This window comes from Oreochromis niloticus, linkage group LG18 (genome assembly GCF_001858045.2).
Source record: "Oreochromis niloticus isolate F11D_XX linkage group LG18, O_niloticus_UMD_NMBU, whole genome shotgun sequence".
NCBI classification, from domain to species: Eukaryota; Metazoa; Chordata; class Actinopteri; order Cichliformes; family Cichlidae; genus Oreochromis; species Oreochromis niloticus.
Window position 1 is genome coordinate 24,767,691 of NC_031982.2, and position 23,886 is coordinate 24,791,576.

At 38.7% G+C, this 23,886-nt stretch overlaps 2 protein-coding genes across 2 annotated transcripts; one reads left to right on the forward strand and one right to left on the reverse strand.

The window, feature by feature from the left end:
* Window positions 1-250: 250 nt before the first annotated feature.
* Window positions 251-7,647, reverse strand: ndufv2 (NADH:ubiquinone oxidoreductase core subunit V2). The gene is made up of 8 exons (XM_003448459.2): window positions 7,484-7,647; window positions 5,641-5,694; window positions 3,601-3,663; window positions 3,063-3,179; window positions 2,800-2,968; window positions 2,267-2,376; window positions 541-617; window positions 251-448 (listed from the first exon to the last, which is right to left on the reverse strand). The coding sequence occupies exons 1-8, from the start codon at window positions 7,523-7,525 to the stop codon at window positions 355-357; spliced, it is 726 nt and encodes a 241-aa protein (XP_003448507.1). The 5' UTR covers window positions 7,526-7,647; the 3' UTR covers window positions 251-354.
* Window positions 7,648-9,059: 1,412 nt separating this feature from the next.
* Window positions 9,060-21,607, forward strand: acss2l (acyl-CoA synthetase short chain family member 2 like). The gene is made up of 18 exons (XM_003448458.5): window positions 9,060-9,363; window positions 9,516-9,711; window positions 11,250-11,341; window positions 11,506-11,609; window positions 13,740-13,812; window positions 14,430-14,505; window positions 15,236-15,320; window positions 15,616-15,753; window positions 16,314-16,484; window positions 16,582-16,715; window positions 17,142-17,274; window positions 18,071-18,127; window positions 18,403-18,483; window positions 18,869-18,977; window positions 19,130-19,198; window positions 19,355-19,531; window positions 20,932-21,006; window positions 21,089-21,607. The coding sequence occupies exons 1-18, from the start codon at window positions 9,240-9,242 to the stop codon at window positions 21,214-21,216; spliced, it is 2,022 nt and encodes a 673-aa protein (XP_003448506.2). The 5' UTR covers window positions 9,060-9,239; the 3' UTR covers window positions 21,217-21,607.
* The last annotated feature ends 2,279 nt before the right edge of the window (window positions 21,608-23,886 follow it).

Below are 23,886 nucleotides of genomic sequence, written 5' to 3' on the forward strand. Positions count from 1 at the left end.
TGAAGTGGCGATGAAGGTGGAAACTGTCACATAACTTCCACATCAAAGTATTTATGTAGTATCACAATATGCACAAAATATATTTAGCTTTAGGCCTACATTGACGTATTAAGCTTTACTATTCCAGTCCTTTAGCCAGTTTTGCATATAAGTATCTAGAAATATAACAACTACTATAAATCCTGCATTTCATGTTTCCAGTTTTGTTTTCCTTGTTGGAATCCACGTAAGTGAGACACAGACACCTTGAGAACATGTACAGGAACAGTTTATTTACACAATATATTTGACTTAACCATAACAGTTTCACTGACAGCTTGCCTTTGTAGCAAGCAGATAGTGGCCCAGAAATGTCTACAGGTCCGATCTTACACCGAATCCTGGTCCTTTAGGAGGCTCTGTCAGTGAAGTCAGTCCGCCTGCAGGCTCACAGGAGAATCGGCTGCTCCTATAGAAAAAGAACAAATGTCTTCATCTACAATCAGTTCACATATGACTTTAAAATTATATAAGAATCTAATATGCAAATTTTGCACGTACCTGGGTCCTGGTGGAGGGACTCTGCCTGCCTTAAGCTCATCAATAATATCCTCAATATCCTTTGGTGTAAGGTCCTCCTACAATAAGAGATGAGAGCAGCTTAGCTTTTGGTTATCTGATGATCCATGTTTTGATTTTCACATCCTCCAATCTGTAAGAAGATCTATTATATTCTAAAGACAGGGGAATACTTTAAATACTATCTTTGTAATTAAAAGGAAATTATGATGATTTATTCTAAATTCAATAAATAGATAAATACTACATCAATGTGAGATGTCAGTCAGTGACTGTATTTCACCCAACAGCAACTTTTCCCAACTTTCAAAATATCTTATTATTGATCTTTAGGACATGCAGGGCTGCACCAATTTATCAATAGTAAGATCTATGAATGTACCAATATGAGCCAATATCAGCCTTGTTCACTAAAATGTATCATATCAGTTTTAAAGTATACTATAAAGTATACAGCATAACAGAAAGCTAATCAACTTTAAAACAGGCAAGTATTTTCGTACTGAAGATTTTTTTTTTTGGTTTGGCTGCATGAGGAAACCAAGAAGAGGAAGTAAACAACAACAGAAAAACGATAAACAGGGAAAAAGAAGTGCATATACCATCTTTGGCTTATTTTAAACATCAGTATCGGGCCAGAGTTTCATGATCAGTGCATCCCCAGTTTTCCAATCAATTATTTTTTATGGCCATTAATAACTATAGCCAATAATAACTGACTTTAACTGTCAGTAAATTCAAACCAGCTCTGACAGATTTAGGTTTTTTTCAAGTCGTGCTAAAGAGGATACAAGTGTCAAATAGTGCTTTTTTAAAATGAATTATTTTATTTTATTTAAAGTACAGTTACTTTATGTTATTGCAGAGCTGAACCATAGTGTTAAAAATGAATGATATAGACTTGCCCAAAACCATTATGGCATTTTTTCAAACCTCACAATGTTCGTATGTACAAAGACTGAATCGGGTGGTAGGCTTAATTAATACTGCCTCTGTGCTGCTCCAAAGCTGCTTCTACCTTCATATTTAGAAGCCCCTGAACAACCCGACACATGTTCAAGCTCTTATTTGCAAACTGTGTCATCCTGAGTAAAACTAAATGTGTAATTGATGACTGAATTAATCTAATCTCCAAAGGCTGTGTGCATTGCTTGAGTGTTAATTATTCACATAAAAAATGCCAACCTCAGCACAAGGTACTCTTGGTATTAACACATCGTGCCTTTTCTTGCTAATAATGATATCTCAGCAAGCTGAGGTGTTGCGGAGGATTCCTCCTTCACAGTCATCTTTAACTGGGTAATTCACTTAAGCTCGGCTTGCAATAACTAAATTTCCCATGGTAGAATTATTTTCACGTGCTTAACCGCAAAAGAATCCAAAAAGAAAACTTTTCAGATCACACTTGGTTCTAGAAGTTGATATTTTTCCAAACTAATATAATGAATAAGACAACACTCGTGTTATAGCTGATTATTTCTCTATTTTTTTCTCCCCGCTGTTAATTTCCTTTGGAGTCTTCCATGTTGCAGGCTGTGTCACACCTGCACTGTTTTCCACATGAGAGGAACACTCCAGAAACGGTGCTGAGGACTAAATTCTCTGTACACATTCTTTGTGAAACTCGTTTGAGCTTTAATCTAATTTAGTTAATTTAGTTAAAACGTTCAGTATGGAAACCATCTGCACAGAGGACTCGAGCACTCACATAATAGTTGTCGTTGATCTGAACCATTGGAGCATTTACACAGGCACCCAGGCATTCCACTTCTATTACAGTGAACATCTTGTCTGGAGTAGTCTCCCCAACTTTGATACCTGTGGAGAACCAAATGGAGAGACGCTTTATATTCAGCTAGTCTCATCTGACACTCTACAGATTGTCTTACTAAAACAACAAATATTTTTAACTCAAGCATTAAAGCCTGACGTGCCACAGCTGTTAGCCACATATGTGAGTTAAAAAGAAGAGTAAAACTTCACTCTGGTTGACTTAAATTACAAACGTTGTCCTCTATTAAATGTAACGTTGGCTCAAGTGTGTTGACAGTTTCCTTGCTTGATTTCAATCTTGTTTGATGCTACAGCTTGATATTGTTTGAATACCACTGGCAACTGTATATTTATACATTTGTTCTCAGTCTCTGTTTATCTCAAACATATACAATAAAAAAAAGTTTGTTTTCATCTGTTTTCATCTCTTCATTGGTTTCTCAGCATAAAATGGAAAATCACTCTTACCGAGTTTGTTTTGGATGGCCTCCACGATGCTGTCTGAGTTGCAGAGCATGCAGGGTGTTGTCGTGCAGACCTGAATGAAGTATTTTCCCACAGGCTTACGTAGGAACATCGTATAGAACGTTGCTACTTCATATACTCTCATTGGAGGGATTTCCAGCACCTCTGCAACCTGAAATACAAAATTTATATAAAATGTGTTCGTTATCATCAGAAAAGCTTGACGAGCATCACTCTGCTGGAAAACACTAAAAATATGACTGTGCCTTGTTCATGGCAGAAATAGGGAGCCATCCATGTTGCCTTTGGGCCAAATCCAACACGGGGATGGTGGCTGCTTGCTTGTGTCCTTCTGGGTACATTGAAGTGATCGCCTCAATCCTCTACAGTGAACAGAAAAAGATATTTTTCCATGACTGTATTTCCCATTTTTATTTTAACAATAAGGCCAATTTATACAGTGAAATAGTCCTGATATAATTCATGTACATGAATTAAATGATACTATAATTGTAGTGCACTGTACAGTAGTAGGTAGGCCATCTATCGTTGAGCTTTTTTTCTACAAAAACACCAGGAAAATACATTGTGTCTGGTGTAGTAAGGTGAAGAGGCAATTAAATAACTACTAAATTAGTTACAAAATAAAGCTAGCCAATCAACTTGGGTATTTCTGAAAAGAAATTCCAGCTTTTGTACAATAACACAAAATCAATACCCGCAATTATCTGCTATTACTGGTAATGAAAACCACATCAGTGCATCCTTAAAAAAAATACTGTTCAACACAGATGCGAGGCTCACCTTTTTGTTCTCCTCAGTGAACTCAAAAGGTGTGTCAGGGTTGTTGTCAGGAGTATCTCTGTGCTAAAAAAGAATAAGGATAACATTAAAGTAGATTAAACTTTATTTATAACAGACACACACACACATAATCGTCTTCGGTATATAATTATCTGTGTATGTATTAAATCTTATGAAGCTTCTACTGAGGCTGAATTTTTCCTCAACAGCTACCACTTTCATGCGTGAGTAACAGATCTGTGAGCTGCAAACAGTATCTGATAAAATATTAACAGTTCATCATGTAAGCCCAGAGGGAAACAGGTGCTACTACCCAGCAAGAGAACAGACTCAACACAGACAACTATTATTTCTGCTTCTGCACACACTGCCCCCTTGTGAGCAGCAAGGCTCCTTTGTGCAATAAAGAAATTGAGGGGGGAAGAAATTTAATGTTTTTGTGTTTTGTTTTTTAATTTAAAGCAGCCAACCAATGCATTAATTAAAGAAGAGTGTCATAACCATTTTTTTTTTTTTAAATCAAGTACAGGTTAAAAACAACGTTACTACCGGGGGACTATGGAACCAAGGAGAGTTTCCACTGCATGAAACTTTCACAAGATGTTTTTGTGTGGCTGTAATGGCTCCTCCCTGGATAAATTAAGGTCTTTCGGAAAACAGATACCACTGGGATCAATCCTGCACAAACATACTGCCGAGCTGTGTCTTCAATTAATGGCTGAGCCTTTTTTTTTTTTTTTTTTGCAAATGTTCAAGTTAGTGAAGCATGGACAAAACACATCTCCAAACCCACCCAAACAGATGAGGATAACAAAAATACAGCATAAGGACAATACTTGACACTGATGACAGTAGGTTTATAAGTTCTAAAAACCTTTGCATTTAATTCTACCAGTCTAATAACGGAGCTGGTATAGTGTTCATATAGGCCAGGTATAGCTGCCAAATCTTAACAAAGGTATTATAGTTGTTTCTGAGAGTGTAGGTGATCTTTTTAAGTGGGACACATCTACTGTATATATCTCTGAGATCCATCTAAAAATAGGTAGTTGGAAGTCAGACTTCCACATAATGGTTATGCACTTTCTAACAACACATAGAGCCAGTTCCAGGAACTTCTGTTGGCTTTTTTCGTAATTGGGTACCAACCTTTAAAATCCCCTAATAATCATATTTGAGGATCTAATGGAAAGAGTAGCTCTAAAACCTTTGACGTAATGTTGGAAAATTCATGCCAGAATGCCTTTACCTTTGTGCAAAAACACAAACGCTCCTCAAAGAGGAAACTGGTTTATATTTATTTAATTTTTGTGGCGTAATGTAAGTTTGATGGAGAATGTTGTAATGGGTCAGTCTGTATCTGATATGGTTACATTTAAACATTTCTGGCATTATTCCGACCATCGTTCTGCCTCAATTGTTACATGCAAATCGGACTCCCACATCTCCCGTGACCTGTGTAACCCCGGTTTTGGAGCAGCACTCACTAAGACAGAATACACTTTTGAAATAAGACAAGGCTAGGACAAATACAGTTTCTAAAAGTTTCATGATTAAAGTCCATGCTTGTGAAAATTTGTTTATGCATACACCAAGTAAAGAAAGCTGATATGGTGTTGCTGTTTAATCCTGTTTTATGAAGCCCATCGGCAAGTCTTTTTCCTAACCCTTCTAAAATGTATTTACATGAATAATTCATTTTTCAATAATAGACAAACATTGCAGAAGTAAGTGAACTTCTGCCCCAGTGTAACTTTAAAAAAACAATGTTAGTGTGACATAGTAACAGCTAGACTGACTGAGTTGAAAAATGAACAGTAACAATTAAACTTAGTAGTAATATAGATAATATTAGAAATGACTACAAATTGTTGCTGTAATTTACAAAATTTTCCATGAGCTGCTGATCTGTAGTAACCTACCATGATGAGCTCACACAAAGTATAAAAAAAACCCTGTACAGCATCCGCATGTACTCTCTGTTTTTGTCTGTCACCTTCTACACATTTTGTGCACTGAGGAACAGAAAGTGCCACTCACCACAAAAATGCCACCAGCTCCAGCACGTACAGCAGACTGATGCAGACTCCTGGCCTGCAAAACAGAAGAAAACAGGTAAAATACCTAGTGATGTCATGGAACTAAATTCAAACTGATCTCAAATGCCAACATTTCTTGCAGCAAACATGTCACTTACATGCAATACTTTTGAGTGCACAGCATATGTTAAAAATAATGAATCCAATTCATGACTTGCAGGAGTTCATTCTTTAAGACCTAAGTTGAAGTTGTGTTAGTTCAGCGATAACTAAAACCCAAAACATCAGGTGGTGCAACCAAAAACATGAGGTTTTTATGTAAAACTAGGATAATATTGAAGTAAACGTTAACTTAATTTCTATTTTATTTTAATTTTATTTTCAAATTATGTGTGCCCTTGGTAAATTAATACAGGTGTTCGAGTAAAAAAGTTTGAAGTGAACCAGGAACTGGAAGGGGTGAAACTGCAGATGTCAAATTAACATTGTGATTTAAGATCATCTGTTAGTTTTCTAAATGTCTTATTTGTCTGTAGATTAAACTCCTTCAAGTCATATTTTAAACAGAACTGATGCACTTAGACATAATAAAATATTAATCTCACATCAATGATCCAAAGATTGCAAGACTAAAGACTGTAGGTAATTGTTGACTGACTGGCTCAATGTAAAAACTATACTAGTAATAAATCTTTAAAATACAGACAGCAATAAAATGGAAGGTTTGAGCCTAAAGTTAAGATTTTTGTTTTCTAGTATTAGAAAAAAAATATTTTGAGAAAACTTCCTCTAAAGCTGTGAAGTGTAAAATGCCACTAAAATGCTTATTGGAAAATCATATTTACATAAAGTATGACACAATAGCGTAAAGGTGGGTAAAGTTGTGTAAAATAAACCTCTTAGTGTATATTTTAACATTTCCCACTGGTCCGAAAGAAGTTACGAAAACTAAATAACCCCAAATCTATAGATTTCTACTTCTAGTCCACTATATTTAGAAATTACTTGCTGTACTACATTTATACTACTGAATTTTCTTGAAATCTTAAGCTGCGAATAATTCTACATCACCATAATATTAAATACACATCTTGTAACAAATTATGCCTTATCATTAAAGTTTAAGCTGCAGAGCTGTATACAAAACAATTAAAATGAGCCCCAATTGCAATGTTGGATTGATTATACTTATATAATCAATATTTATGATCTGATAGTACGATGTAATGTGTATGACTGTGAAATGTGACATTCTGCATAGTGAATACTTTTACTTTGGATAGCTTAAGTACATGTACAGTAACAAATGTGCAGTTTTACTACTTTACTAGTAGAAACTTTGCACAGTATAATTGATATTTAACGGATCTAAAGCTTTCGCAAGCTGTTACTATAAACAAAACAACTTCACGATTCTTGTGCAGAGCCACTTTTATGTAAATCATTATTTTATGTAAATCGCAAACAGTGTTATCTGATCCAAGTTTCCAGCTAGATTAATATGAGGTGATTCATATTGCTGTGTTTTGCCATACTGTGAATTTACAGTAGCCATGCAAGCAATTATATAGGGTGAAGTTAAAGCCAATTGCATGTAAACGAGCCTGCTAAAACCCATTCTAACGCGTATGTTTTCCTTTCGCTGCCCATTTTTCCAGCGATCGCCTTTTAAAAGTTTGACAGCAGAAAGCTAATTTAGCTAGCATGCTAGTGTTACCCAACGTCATTTTGCTGAGCGGCCTCCACTGCATGCCCTTGTGAAGAGTCATAGCATTTTTTTCTCCAAATTATCTAAAATTGCACCCAAACTTTTCCCCAGAACCATAAAAAAATCACAACCGTACCGCCTGCGACACTGCAGAGCGAACAGCAGCAGACAGAAACATCTTGTCGCTTGAAGTTTGGTCCCGGTGCGTTAGGAAATGAACGGGACAGCGGTAGCCGACATCAACACAAGCGCGCTCAGGTTCGATTCATACTGTCTGAAGCACGACGTGACGTCTGTACGTCTCTGCGCTGAATCGATCCCAGATTCAAGTTGGAGCTCAAAGTCAATCAACGTTGAATGTTTGCGAAAATTTCTTCTACATTCAAAAAACAAAATTATGCAAATATATATTGAACATTTTCATTTAAAATATGATAACAGAATAACAGAGTACAAGAAATAAAGACGCAGTAAAAACGGTCAAACAAAATTATACAAAATGCTTCACAAGAAACTTTTAACTAATATCTAATATTACTTTAATAAAAGTGCTCATTAAAAAGACAACATACTGCAGTAAAAATACTGCTATAAATTTAGTGGGATTACCTTTGGGATCTCTCTGAGCCTCTTTTTGTTTGCTGTGGTGATGAACAGGTTGACAGACAGAGGTCAGGAGTCTTCGTATATTCTGATGTAGTGAGAGTTGGTAGCAGGTGGGAAAAGCCTGGAGAAGTGGAGGTATGCACTCCAGGGAAAATGAATTATAGTCAGAATAGAACACATGTGCACGAATGAAAAAGACTGTAGTGAGACCTGCAGTATCTGAAGACGGTGCTTGTAACAAAAAGACAGGAGGCAGAGCTGGAGGTGTCAGAGTTGAAGATGCTCGTTGGGAGTGACCAGGATTAACAAGACTGGAAATCACTGCATCAGCAGAGCGATTCGTGGATGCAGTGAAACAGGACAGGGAGAATGTTGACGTGACATAGGAGGGATAGGGTGAGAGGAAGATGATCCGCTGTGGCGACCCCTAAAGGGAGCAGCTGAAAGTAGAAGCGGACATTATAAAATTGCGAATAATAGTTTGTCTCAGGTTAAATTGTTATAACTTATTTTCTACCGAGTATAAAATATTTTTATTATTTCTGTATTTGTTTTTTTGTTTTTTAAGTTTTTCACATGTGTTTTGTCAGTGGAATATTTTTTTCTTTTCTCTAAGGGTATTTTTTAACTGTGCTATTTTTAATGTTTGCAATGTCAGAGAATTAAAGCAAAGCAGGCTGGAAGCAGGGGTTTTACAGTGAGCTTTTCTATAAGAAATGTATTTTTTAAAAGACTAAGTTTTATGAAATGTTAGTGTTAAAAGGATTCAGGAGCTGTCTCTCATAGCAGACATACATTGGGGATTGGGCAGGGTTTGTTTGTTTACTCTGAAAGTGAATAATTGTTTCATACGTCTCTATTATTATTATTTTCTTCTTTTCACCAAGAGCACCCATCAGCCTCCTCCTTTCAAAATAAATGTTTGCCTGAATCCCCAGCATTTATCCTGCTGGGGGTATACCGCCTCCTTGTCCTCCTCCACCACCCACTTGCTTAGAAACATAATGTGATCAGCAGGCCAGGGATGGCTCATCCAATGAAAAAGTGGGAGTGCTGCACTCCATGAGCTGATTGGCTGCCCTGACTCTAAGCAGACTGAGCCAGAGCCTGCAGATCAGGGATTAGGGTGGGTCTTTCTGCATGCTGAATTGTGTTGGTTCAGTACAGGCCTTGTAGTGTTCTTACCTCACCCAGGAGGATTCAGACAGACCAGCAGGGACTCAGATTATACCATTTTCTGACTCACTCTCAGATGATATAGGCCTGTCTGCATCTGTACTTCCAAAATGGTTGTTCCTGAGTCTCAGGACAAAATGTACTACCCTCTTAATGACCTGCAGAAGGATGCTCATGTGCCCGACTTTAACTCATATCTGGCATTGTACCAAAAGTCTCTGGAGAATCCAGAAGGTAGGTCAAACTTGTCTGTATTTTTAGTGCAGCGCTTGCAGTGCTTCCTTGCCATTCATATCCCTTTGAGCCTGTCTGCATGCAGTATCTCTTTGTGCTAATCTGCCTTATCTGCATCCCATAACATTGATCAAAAGTATCCTCTGTTTTAGCTTTCTGGAAAGAGGTTGCTGATGAGTTCTTCTGGAAGAAGCCTGCAACAGAGCCGGTGCTGCAATACAACTTCGATGTGACGAAAGGGAGCATTTATGTGAAATGCATGGAGGGGGCCAAAACCAACATGTGCTATAATGTCTTGGACAGACATGTGAGGGAGGGGAGCCTTGGTGAAAAGGTTGCCTATTACTGGTAAGCACCAGCATGCCCCCAGAGGAAATAATAGCTATGATGGGAAACGCTGTCTGGAGTTATGCTAAGTATTCCAGTCAAAAACAACTGCTGTGTCCCCTGTGCTGACCCCAGAACACCAAAACAAACCACAGGCAGCACACATCACTACAGCAGTGCTTCTTCTTCCTGTCAGAAGCAGAAGATAACAGTTTACAGATTTTATACACTATCTGTCTAACAATTTCTTATTGTTTTTATAATGCAAAACTCTATTTCTATTTGATTAATCAACTACAAAAAGTCTAACTAGAGCAACTAACTTCACTTGATAGATGAATGTACACACATTACATTTTTAAACTTATTCTAGCTTTAAATTTTAAGCCATTTAAATGATTTGAACCTGCAGTTGCGTGCTGATCACCCCGCGCCCTTGTCAAATTACAATAAAGCCTCTACTTTATGATGTTTTATCATTATATTATGACAGTTATTATTTGCTCTGTCAACTGTTTAAGCTTAGCAAACAGGAGGGTTGTTCTGCATGCTCAGCAATATAAGGGTTCAGTGGAACTTGGCATACTGGAAATCACCTGTAGGAGAGCATTAATGCTGTTTACACTAAAACAAAGCACTTGTATGATATACCTGCTTACGTGTTTGCCATGACTATTTTAGTACACTCTGTAAGGAAACTATAACTATCAGCTGTGGTGACAAGTTATCAATTTCCACATGGTTTGTTTTGAGCAACAGTCGATCACTCATGGGACCTTAGCTCACGCTTTGTCCAAGCATAATTTGCACAACTGTCTAAAGTGGTAGAACAATGCCAAAAAAAAAAAAAAAAATAGAACAGCAAAAATGCTGCAAAGAGTCCCATTTCAACAAAAATCAGGGGCTGTGAAAGAAGTTTAAGCGACAAATCAAAAATAAACACATATTAATATAAAAGTAATCTGCTTCTATAGTATTTGTATAGATCAGTATAGATTAAATATGGGAAATTTGATTATCTCATATTTTTGCAAGTGGAGTCATATAAATGTTGGAATTAAAGAGGTCTCATGATCGACCCCTGCGGAACGCCATGACTGAATTTGGTTTGCTCTGCTGTACATTTTCCAAAAAATAAATAAAGACTTTGACAACATATATGCAGGCTATTTCACACAGAGCTGAGTTACAACATTTTCTATCACATCTTGAAGTCATTTATCAGTTGCAGAATTTCATCTCTGCAGTCATTTATTTCATCATTCCCATTTGGCTTGGTACCATGCTTTCTGCTGCCCCTTCAAGTGTGCCAAATTGTTTTCCAAATAACTATCCTGACAAACATCCAAGCCTGATATAGACTTAGCAACAACGGGAACAGGTTATCTCTACTGTGAACTCAAAGAACTCACCGGACAACACTGTTGGGGAAAGTGGGAAAGTACTTTTGTGTGCAATTGTTTACCAAAACAGACCAAGAGACCTCTGTAGAATCACAGACAGGTTTTGTAATACATTTATACATTTGAAAGTTTCTCTCTTGTTTGCTGTCTTATCAGGGAGGGAAACTCACCTGATCATCAAATGGCCATCACCTACAGCCAGCTGCTGAGCCATGTCTGCCGCTGTGCTAACGTGCTGAAGCAAATGGGTGAGAACCTGAGATTATGGCCATTTAGTCCATGATTAGTCCATAATTATTTAGTCCATGATTATAATACAGAAGTATACCTTTACAGATTTTGCTGACAAACTTAGTTTCAGAGATACAGAGTGGTAGTAACTTGTTTTATATGTATATATATTTTTATTAAGGTGTGAAAAAGGGAGACAGAGTGTCTATCTACCTACCGATGATCCCAGAGCTTGTGTACACAATGCTGGCCTGTGCCAGGATAGGTGCTGTTCACTCTATTGTGGTAAGTACTATTATGACTTTGCACCATATGCAACAATTTTACAAAACTGAAAAATCTTTTTTTTTTCCTGTTCAAAAAAATTTTAAATTAGGGTATTCATCTTTTTTTCAAATTCTTCACAGGACTCGCTTGCAGCATTCTCTAGTATCATATGTGCCATCTGCATGGTGCATTTTTGCAGACTGTCAGGATGTAGGCTGCTGGTTCTTGCTGCTCTGATTTCCACAAGAAAACATTGTCTGAACCCGAGCTGCTGCTTCTCTTAGTGCAGACTGCCCTGCTCCAGTAGTTTATCAGCTGTCTTCTACATGAACACAGCACCAGCAGCACCTGCACGTAGTATATAGGTCAGACAGTTGCTGGCTGTTTCCAGTTTGAGAAGGCACTAGAGTCACTGCAATTCTGCAAGCAAGCCAACACTCTTTTAGATATTTAACCTTGCTCTTCCATGCAAAGGTTAGTAGCTCTGCTTAAAATAACTCTAGAATGTGACTCCAAAGTGGGCTCTTTTTATAACTCGCAAAGGCTGGCAGAGTTAGATATAAGTGACCTTGTCTTTGCTTAGTCATTGTTGTATATCGTCCAACTCTCAGTTTTGATCTGTTTAATTTACTTTCGACAGGAACAACACTTGGCATGGCAACATAACAATCTTTGGGACAGTGCCAGCCTGTTAGATTATCCCATGACTGCTAATATTAATCATGAATGAGCAAAAAGGTTTGGTCCATGGAAACTTGCAGGAGAGCCAATGCCAATCATGCAGTGACATTTTGCTGAGTCCAGAATCCTCAGTGACCTGATTCATAATGCTGTCATCAACACTGAAACTTTATGCTCTGTGAACCATTAACCTTGTCCAGATATCCAGACAGGAGATGCAGTGAATGACAATCATAGAAAAGAGCAGTTAATGTGTGTCTGCTTTGTTATGTAAAATTCAACAAGGTTTCTAAATCTGTAAATGATGATGAGAAGGAGCAGCATACTCCATCACGGTGTAATATCAGAGACATAACAGCTTAGTTTTGGATTTTAGAAGGATCCACACTTCTTACAACTTCCAGCCTTTAAAAATAAGGAATATGTTGGCTCAGTACTCAGCAACATCTGCTAGTCTGGCTCAAGGGTTCTGACTCAGTTTTAAATTTGTAAATGATATTTCCTAATAATTATGACCTATTTCTCATGTTAGTTAAAATAACTTACACACACTAAATAAAAAGCATTTAAAGCTGCTATATTGAAACAAGTTGCAAAAAACCTCTCTCAACACCCATGCTTTGCTACCTAGTCAGTCTCAAACAGGCAACATACACAGTTACTGAGTAGCTGGTAGGCGATCAAAGTGGAGAATTTGGCAGATCAAGAGCCAGTTAGTTCCCTCAAGATCTGGTACAGCTGAAACACGGAGCTACAGTCAGTATGAATGAATTACTACAAACACAGCTCCAAATATACGTTAAATGTTACTCTATATCGGTTGGATGATTTTGTGTAAAAACCTTATTTACACCTGCTGCAAGTGTCTTAAAATGTAGTTATTTAGCCAGTTCTTCATTAAGATTATCAAAACAACTTTATTTGGAGGTAAAACCAGGAATTCTTCTTCGTTTGGTTTAAGTTTAGGGGTTGCCAAAGTGGATCATCTGCCTCCATGTTTTCTCTCACTACACCCATGGCCCTTTTCTTTGATCTTCCTCTTTTCCTAATGCCTGGCAGCTTCATGTTCAGCATCCTTTTTATCCATTATATCCTCTATCCCTCATGTCTTTTTGTCAATGCCCCCATCTTCAAAGCATATATCATAGCAGGCTTCACTACCATCTTTAAACTTTCTCTTTTACTCTGTAACAACTCATCCCGTCTCCATCCAGCCTGCACTCTTTTCTTCACCTCCGTCGCGCTTCGGATGATCCAATTCAAAGCAGCCCAGGTATATAAACTCATCCAGCTTTACTGCATCTACTCCTGGCTTCTTCACCTCCTCCTCTCCAGTTGCTCTTTTACCTGCTCCCTATTCTCACTAGAGAAAAAAAAAAGTGCTTTCTTTAACAAAATCGTGCAAATGCTCCTGAAATGATTGTTTCTGTTATCTAACGTCCTCTGTTTTTCTCTTTGCATGTTCAGTTTGCAGGTTTCTCCTGTGAGTCTCTGTGTGAAAGGATTGTGGATGCCCAGAGTAGTGTACTGGTGACAGCAGGTAGGTCTTCAGGCAGCCAAGTGTTTGTCCTGTCCCTGGGTTCCCAAGGTGTGGCAGAAGGATAAACTCCACATTTCACCCATTTGCACACATCAGATTATGATATAGCTGAGTAGTAAGCACTGTTACCACTCTGCAAGACAATCTTAAGTTTACACCTTCGCAGGGCCTGTTTGAGTTTTCTCTGTGAGCTCTGATGTGTCAAACAGAACATGTTAGGTTAATGCTGCCTAAGTTAATCCAAGATATTCCTGCAAAAGAAGCTCTTGATCTCAAGAGTTTCAATTTCTAGTTATATGAAGATATGCAAAGGAACAAACATAGCTTTGTTTTTGGTTATATAAGTAGGAATCAGCACAAAATTAAAAATGATCAAACAAGAATCACCAATCTCTATTCTAAACACTGATTGCTTGATGTGTACATTGTTCTTTTGTGGTCCTCACTCATTCAGTAGCTCCTAATATGTCTCTTTAAAACATGTGCGCCAACATGGCAGCACCACAATGAGATGTTTTGTTTTGCCAGAAGCTGCAAAGATGACTCCCTGCTGTTTACTTTTACTTCCTCATCATATGTCTCTGCCTCTACCTGTTCCTCCCTCTGTCTCCTATCAGACGGTGTTTACAGAGGAGAGAAACTGATCAACCTGAAGCAGATTGCAACCGAGGCTCTGGAGAAGTGCCGGGAAAGGTAGCTCCTGCTTACAAAGCCTACACTTTCCCAGATTTCAGTAACCACCCTTATTTACACTGGCTGCAGCTGGTAATGGAAGTCAGCCCCTGGAATATGAGTCACTAGATGCACGCACACAGAGCAGTCAGCTGATATCAGAGACGTTAAAGAATAATACTGCAAGGCTTTTAAATTAACGAGGTTGCTGAGCAACATGGAGCACCTTTATCAGGGAAGCCCAAGCTGCTCATCTGCTATAGCAACATGACTACGAGGGAAGAAGTTACTGTTATGGTGATACGAATACAGAGTTGAGAAACATGAGAAAAAAACCATAAAGCTCAGGAACGTATGTATGTTTATTTATGTGTATGTGGGTCCCCCATCTATGGAGCCCCTGAAATTATATAATGCTTTTTTATCTTGTGCACAAAGTATACATACAAGATTTGTGCTGTTCACAGTGACCTAATATAGGAAAGAACTGTGTTAAGTCTACAAGGAGCACACAGCAGTAATCACTTCCAAAAAGAAACTTTTTTTCTTGATAAATAACTTGTGCACACATGACAAAATATTTCATCTTATGGGACTTCAGGCGCTCGACCCACAAGAACCAAGACGTGACCCCAATCCAGTATTTGCAAATCCTTGGAAAGCAGAGCAGCATGCATGCACTCAGTATCCATTAGGCAAAGACTTTATGCTTTTACTACCTTTCACTGCTTTTCTTTTTTTTCTCTTTTAGAGGGTCAGCTAGTGTCACCAAATGCCTCGTCATCAAGCACCATGCACTGAAGACAAAAAGTGGAGGTGCATGCAACAAACTACAGGTTCGTCAGCTCGAAAAATGAACACATAGTGACAAACACATATTTGTCACATTGTAAAACGATTCTATATACAAATTTATGTCTTTATTTGAATAACTACAGGGGGAAAAATATATTTCAGAACCCAAAAAATGGTTCTGTCATATTTTTCCAAATATTTACCCTTTATCTCCTCAGGGCATTCTAAATTAGAGTTGAAATTGGCATGTTGCACTCCTGCTGGTGTGCTTGGGAAGCAGCTGTAATGATCTGGTTTATGAGTTTGATTTGTTCCCTCCTGTTGTGGTGCATTCAGACCCCCTGGGACTCACAGTGTGATGTTTGGTGGGATGAGGCCATGAGGGACTCCTCTGAGGAGTGTGAGCCCGAGTGGCTGGATGCAGAGGACCCGCTCTTTATCCTCTACACCAGCGGCTCTACCGGCAAACCCAAGGTGAGGCAGACGTTCACATGCAGGCGAGTTTTTTTCCGCAAACACAGCAAGAGGCATGAGGGAAATCTTATCATTTACACAAATCGCAGCATCTATTTACTACTATGATAAGCCTGTAATGACTTTAACCGGGCCAGCGTTTACATAATCTGCCATGAAATAGTGAGAATTAATGGTTTTCTGTTGCTGAGAGGCACAAATGTAATCCTTGAAAGTTATCCGCAAGCTCCACTGTTGTATTTGTGTATTGTATTTGTGTGTGTGGTGTGTGTGTTGTTATAGAAAACACAGAATTTATGGATTTTTCTTTTACACAGACATGTTTCTTTCACTCAAGACATAAACATAACTTTAAAATGTTATGGTTTACCTTATGGGCACTTGTTTTTTATTCCAAACAGGAATTCATTTCCCCACTATGAGTGCGTGTAAACAGAACTTGACTAATATGCACACAGAAACACACCTCCATACACGTCTCTCCTGCCAGCATTAACAGATCCCTTATTTTTGCTGTCTTCTGTCTCCTTGTTGACCTATTTTTTGCTCACTTAACACAGGGTGTTCTCCACACTGTTGCTGGATATCTGCTCTACACGTCGATGACCTTCAAGTACGTATTCGATCATCACCACGATGATGTGTACTGGTGTACGGCCGACATCGGCTGGATCACCGGACACTCCTACATCACCTACGGTCCACTTGCAAACGGTGCTACGAGCGTCCTAGTGAGTCAAATCAGCAAGGTGTCACATGTATAGAATATTTAACAAAAAAAAATGGAAAACCAAACCTCCGTGTCCATGTGTCTGCATGCTTTTGCAGTTTGAAGGTATCCCTGTTCACCCGCATGTTGGCCGGTTCTGGGAAATAATTGAGAAGTACAAAGTGACCAAGTTTTATACAGCCCCTACAGCCATCCGCCTGCTGATGAAGTATGGACGTGAGCCACTACAGAAGTATGTGGACACATCATCTGCTGCAGCTCAGTTAAATAAATAATTACAAACAACGTTAGCTCCAAGATAATTTGGCTTTAACGCCACAGTTTGACTGGGGAGGTGGTGCAGTTGATATGGTGCCTCTCTTGATTTGGAAAGACCTCCGTCAACTTGCTCACTTCTTATATAACAATTTGGTTAGTGTGCTTTCAGATTTAGAGCTATGACCCAATATGGGAATAATTGAAACCTCTTCTTATAAACTACAGGATAAAAACAGAAGGCACTAACTGAGTGTTTAAATAGATTTTTTTTCACAGTCCTGTGAAAAGAGAGATAGTTTCCTTCTTTGTTGTCAGTAAGAAAGTTTAGACTTTGAGCTACAAAGAGCATGATAAATACCACACAATGATGTAATCTAAGGGAAATCTTTTGACTTGTCAGGTATGACCTCTCCAGCCTGAGGATTCTGGGTACTGTGGGTGAACCCATCAATCCAGAGGCGTGGCAGTGGTACTATAAAGTGGTTGGTCAAAGCAGATGTCCCATCGTTGATACCTTCTGGCAAACAGAAACGGTAAGAAACAAGCAACTGACTATAGAGGTGTTATTAGGAAGTCGTACTCAGGTGTATCTCTTCAGAAGAATTGCAGGGTCTGAAACAACTTCTGTATGATGAGTTGGGATAGCTCTGCTCAGGATGTGTAGGTGTTTAGATTCTAAGATGATGCTAGGTATGCGTCAATAGGGATAAAACGATAAAAATATATAGTACCTCAATGCAGGATTTTCCCCAACCAGTCACAGATTCTTCCTGTTAAAAGGGATTTTTTCCTTTCCACTGTCGCCAAGTGCTTACTCATAGGAGGTCATTTGAATGTTGGGGTTTTCCTCTATATTACTGTAAGGTCTTTACTTTACAATATAAAGCACCTTGTGGTGACTGCTGTTGTGATTAGCTGCTATATAAATAAAACTGAATTAAAGTATTGGAAACTAACAAGGAAGTAACATAAGAGAAAAACACTGCTCCCACAATATTGAAATACAACAGTGAAACTACAGAATATAATGTCTTGTAGTAGTAGAAGAATTAAAGGTATTAATAATTTTAATTGAATTGCAGTGAGCATATACTAACACCTTTAAAATGCCCAATAGGAAAGTAGTCCTTTTGATAATCAATGACATTAAAAAAAAAAGAAGCCAAGACTGGGATTGTCTTTTTTGTTTGCTTTCTTTTTCATGGGTGGGCAACAGGCATCCCAGCCCACCCATAGATACACCACTGATTGATTATATTCTTACAAGGCATATCAAATGCTTTATTACCTCTTTGTTGCTATGAAGTTTAATGTTTGTTTTCTCCTTAGGGAGGTCATGTCTTGACTCCTCTACCTGCTGCTACACCGCTGAAACCAGGCTCTGCTGTAAGTGATAAGTTCTTCCACGCTGACATTTCTAAATCTAAAACGTACCTGCATGTGAGGACTGTCATTAGTTCAAGTCGTGCTGGTATGCAAGGGTTTTTCCCTGTGCGCATGAAAATGACGAGCATGATTTAACGAAATCAGGGCAGGAAATGCAGCCTGGTTCTCCTTATTATGATCCAGATAATGATCTGAAAGAAACGCTGCAGCTGCAGGGGAGTTATTAAATGGAAGAAAACAGTTATCTCACATTAAATCCAAAACTCATATTTCAGACTTTCCCTTTCTTTGGGGTGGAGCCGACCATCCTCAACGAGCACGGAGAGGAGCTGGAAGGTGAAGCTGAGGGTTATCTGGTAAGTTTCAATTCAACACAGCCTCATTTGTCTCTGTCACGGTGATCGTGTCGAGCAACAACAAATACATGTGTGGTAAAAAGGAGAGGAAGACGAAGACGATGTTTCAAAATTTCATGTTAATGTTGGCCAACGAACCAGCGGCATGTTCATTATCTAAATTTAATCAAATACTTTTAGATTTTTTAAATTTTCATTTACATTCTTCACCTTCTTATGCTTTCTGGAAGTATTTTTACTGGATGTGACCTTTATTTTATTTAAAAATAGTTTAAATAATTATATAAAAAATTAGAAGTAGTTTATTTTTTTGTTGTTGAACTCTTCAGTGGATGGATGCAAGTAAAATTTCAAAATAGTAACGGCAGCAATGCCTCTCTTTCAGGTGTTTAGGAGGCCGTGGCCTGGAATAATGCGCACTGTGTTCAGGAACCATGAGCGCTTCGAAAACACCTACTTCAAGAAATTCCCAGGCTTTTATGTGACTGGAGATGGTGAGATCCAAGAATCAGCCCTAGCTGACTATCAGTCCCAGACTGAATATTACTCAGGATAGAGTTTTAGTTCTCACCATGAACAATTTCTCACTAAAGCACCAAAGCGAAGTACGAGACCCCATATAAAGTTTTGTTTTGTCCTCTCTCAGGCTGCAGGCGGGATAAGGACGGCTATTACTGGATCACAGGGAGAATAGACGACATGCTGAATGTGTCAGGTACGGTGCTGTCCCTCAGAACTTATTTTAAGGCTGTTATCTAATTTGACATAAATAACTTTAAACATTCTCAGCACATTTTTATTTATTATCCTCTGCAGGAAATTGTGCTATTCATCTCTGCAATGGCCTTGTATATCTTTTTTCCCCACTCAGGCCACCTGATGAGCACGGCGGAGGTCGAGGCGGCTCTGACGGAGCACGGGGCTGTAGCGGAGGCTGCGGTGGTGAGTCGACCTCACAAGGTGAAGGGAGAGTGCCTCTACTGCTTTGTCACCCTCAAAGACAGCAGGGAGTTCAGTCACACGCTGGTGGATGAGCTCAAGAGACTGGGTGAGGCCTTTGATTAGGGTTAAAGGGAAAGCCCACTAAAATGAATGCGTCTTTGTGTCTTTGTGTCTCAGTGGTCTCTTGTTTTGTGTTTGATCTTACATAAAATCTCAAATTAAATACAAATATGATTAAAATACAACTTCTGCTGGATATAACATTTTCTTATTCTAATAAATACAGTCCTGCGAAAAACTAAGCAGTAACTGTGCAGTAACTTGACGTAGTTGTTTTTTGTAAGACTTTATCAGTCTCTCGTATCATTGTGGAAGAACCCTGGCCCACTCTTCTTTACAGCGTTGTTCAATCAGGTTTAAGTCTGGAAAAACTGGGTCTTTGCACCTTGATTCTTCTTTTTTCAGCCACTGTGTTGTAGATTTGCTGGTGTGCTTGGACAATTTTAGCCAAGTGTTCAGCTTTTGGAGAGATGGCCTGCTTTGATATACAGAAGAGTTCATGGTGGACTAAGAGACTGCAAGGTGCCCAGGTCCTGTGGCTGCAAAACCAGCCCAGATCATCTCCACTTGACAGTTCATGTGAGGTGTTTGTGCTGTGTTTTTTTCCCCAGTGTGGGGTTTGTACACTTTGGACAAACATCTCCACTTTGGTTTCATTTGTCCAAAGAACATTTGTTCAGATGCAACTTTCTTAACATAAGCTGTTCTTCCAAGTTCTTTTTGATAGAAGAGGCTTTCTCCTGCCATTCCTCTCAACCAAAGCTATACCTATTCAGTCTTTTTCTAACTGTACGGTCAGAACATTCAACATTTGACATATTAATCAAGGCCTGGACTCTCTGACATGCAGCTCTTTGGGGTTTTTTTGCTAGCCTTGGGGTGAATTTGCTTTTATTGAGGTGGTCAATCAGATGGTAATTAAATGCTACTTACCCACTTAATTGCTATGAAAGCAGTAAGGTTGTACTTAGTTTTTTGCAGGACTGAAAATTATTACAGCTTAAGAAAACTTGCCCATACGGGAGTTGTGGAAAAAAAAATATTGTCTGGTCTAATTCTTCTTCTTATTATTAGTTCTTTATCAAGAAAGACCAACAGTAAGGGATACGCTTTTGTCAAAAGGTTAAAGTGTCTTTATTATAGTGTCTAAATCACTCAGTCGACTACATGCTGTAAAATTTCATATTTTTCAAGCATGTTCCATATGTTCTTGAAAAAACAAAACAAAGAAAAACTAAGAATGGAAAGAAAAAAGAAGAATGAGAAGCATGAAAAATACCATCTTGGGGTATTTTTTTATGCAGAACATCATACTTTAATACTTTTATAATTTGGCTTTGAAATAAAATGATGATGTTTGCAGTACATTTACAGCCAACTATGTTACAGGATAATTTATTTTATTATATGCGGCATGCATTTCTATTTTCTACGTTCTCTTCTTAGTGAGAGAAAAAATTGGACCAATCGCTACACCAGACTTCATCCAGAATGCCCCAGCGCTCCCAAAAACTCGCTCAGGTAACAGTGCAACACCTTTATAAATCGGCATCATCTTCCTCTACTTGCCTCCTGTGTAACATCGTGTCCTCATCCACTTCAGGAAAGATCATGAGGCGAATCCTCAGACAGATCGCTCGCAATGACAAGGACCTCGGGGACCTCTCCACCCTGGCTGACCCCAAGGTGGTGGAGGTGCTGTTTAGCCAGAGATGTGAAGCTGCAGCCTGAAGAAGAAGAAGAAGAAAACAAACTCTCTGGCTTCAAACTATGCAATTGTACAGATGAAGACAATCACAAACTGCTGCTTTTTGGGTGTGAATGATAGGAATGGGATCACAAGGCACAGCAGAAAATTACAGCAGACATTAAAATGTTCAGATTTTTTTTTATGTATGAGAGAAAACAAAACATAATTGAAAATGTCAAATTGAATCTCTTTTTAAACAGATTTATGAATGCGGTTGTGTTGATGGTTTGTGTTTGCGCCAAAATGTCACACGTACTAGTTCCTGTGCCCAGTATCGTAGAAGGATGACCTTAATCCTCTTTCATGCCTTGTTTTCGACTGATGTATATTTCCAACCTGTGGTACATTTCTATGAATAAAGTGTTTAATCCAGCTGTTGTTTTTGTTCTTTGCCTTTGAGCACAGCAGCTGATCGACGCCCTCACGTGGCAGGAATCATCCTCTGCATCGGCTGCACTGTGGGTTACTACAACATCCTTTTAACTGCCATGCGGAGGTTTTCTACCTTTTGTCGTCTAATGATGCAAGGAGTGCACACACACATAGCTTTGATGATGTGATCTCTACGGCGGGGAGCAGCGATTATGGGAGACCAAAGGGAGGAGAGGGCTGTTTTATCTTAAGAGCAGTGGATTCTTTTGAAACTACAAGCATCTGTTGTTCTGAAAAAGACAGAAAAGGCAACTGTAATCTGTTCATTTAAAAAAAAAGAGAGATTAGGCTGCAGGAGGTTGTAGCTCAAAGGGGCCGTTTAGTGTTAATGGGTCGTGTAGAGTCAGTGGACACTGGCTTTGTCCCTGCGTGTCTCCTCCACGTCGCACACATGCAGCCATGTGTGAGAGCGTAGGTGGGGAGGACAAGGACAAGAAAAGAGACCCAGCTATGGGCAGTGTTACATCATCACCCCCAGCAGCAGGAGAAGTGGTTACCATGACAACCTCTTCACCACCATCACCACCACCGCCCCACATCTTCAACTCTCTCCGGCTCACCCTCCTTTTCTTCCCCCTGCTTTGGTCCCATCAGCAGTCTGCAGATGTTTTGTAACCCGACATTTTAGAGGATTAGTAACTCAATCAAGCAATTTCAGATGTATTTTTTTGGGGGGGGATTTTACAAAAAAAGAAAAGAAAAAAAAAATCAATAATTCAAATACAGGTTTACTGTACATTACACCAGTAGTTATTGAGTCCAAATTAGCTGAGCTCACTCATCAAAATAAGCAGTCAAGTGTGTCATATTTGATAAATGAGTTTTTGTGACTTTTTGAGTTGTCTACATCATCAGTGACCCCCCCCCCCAAAACAAAAGAAAAAGAAATAAATATAAATAAATTGCATGATACATTTTAAAGAAATATATTACAAGATTGAATGAAATTAAAACTCGTATATGCAAATTAATATTAATTTTTCTACTCCATCAGAAGGTTCAAGAGTCCATTTTAAAAAAAGAAAGAAAGAATATTCTGTAAATTATTTCATGGTTCAGGGTTTAAGGAACGAACAGCCTGAGGATATTACCTGGGTTAGAACTATGGACGGTGATAGTACTAACCATGATTGGGCCGCACATTATAAAGGTAATGAACACGTGTTACTTTATTAATAATAATGTGTATTATTATTATTATTATTCCCCCAGTGAAGCAGTGGGCAGCCACCAGTGCAGCACTCGGGGAGCAGTGTGTAGAGACAGTCCCTTGCTCAGGGGTACCTCAGGGTGGCCGTTCAGTGGATTCAAACCCCTGACCTTCCGATCATGGGGCAACCACTTTACGTACTGCTATCCCTGCCCCTTAGACAGATATCTATGCATTTTAGCAAAAAAAGTGTCCTTTTTTTTGAGTAAATAAAGTTGTTAAAACAGTATTAACTGGATTGCCAGTGATGCAGGATTCAGCTGTTGGAGTGACGATGGTGATTTGTAACTCGAGCTCAGAATCATACACTAACAGGGGTGTAACATTTCTCTAAATCCCTGATCTGGTTCATACTGAGATTTTTGAGTCATGGTCAACATCAGGAAAAACTCTGACTCTAATGTGACATGACTAAATATCAGAACAACAAATGGCTAGACTGTCAAATGTAATAAATCAAAATATATGCATCATTAGATTAAAAAAAAAACATTTTAGTAACAAAAAAAAGGTTGTGACTGCAATAAGAAAGATTACATTTTATTTAATGCTCCATGGCTTCTCGAGGTCTTGTATTATTGCAGCACGCTGTTCTGTTCATAACAAGCTTATAAAGTCTTTATGTGTATTCTTCATGTGGAAACAATTTGATTTGACCTTCACATATAAAATTCAAATATAACAATCAGGCAGAAGGTAATATCCCGTCCAGCTCTCCACTGCCTCCAAACCAGCAGCACTGACTGACATCCGCAATCTGCGCACACAAAAAACACTCTCAAACACTGTCATTTAAAATGATTAAATTGCACAAACTGTATCTTTAAAAGGCGAGCTGTCAGTGCTGACAGAGCACTCTGACAAAGTTGTAGTCAGCGTGGCAGCAACAGGCAGAAGCCATCCAGCCTCCAAACAACAGGCAATGAATTATTAATGAGCTGCTCGTCATCCAAATGTTGTGATGCAGGATATCTGCATTGCTCCAAACACCATCTGTCTCTCCATACTA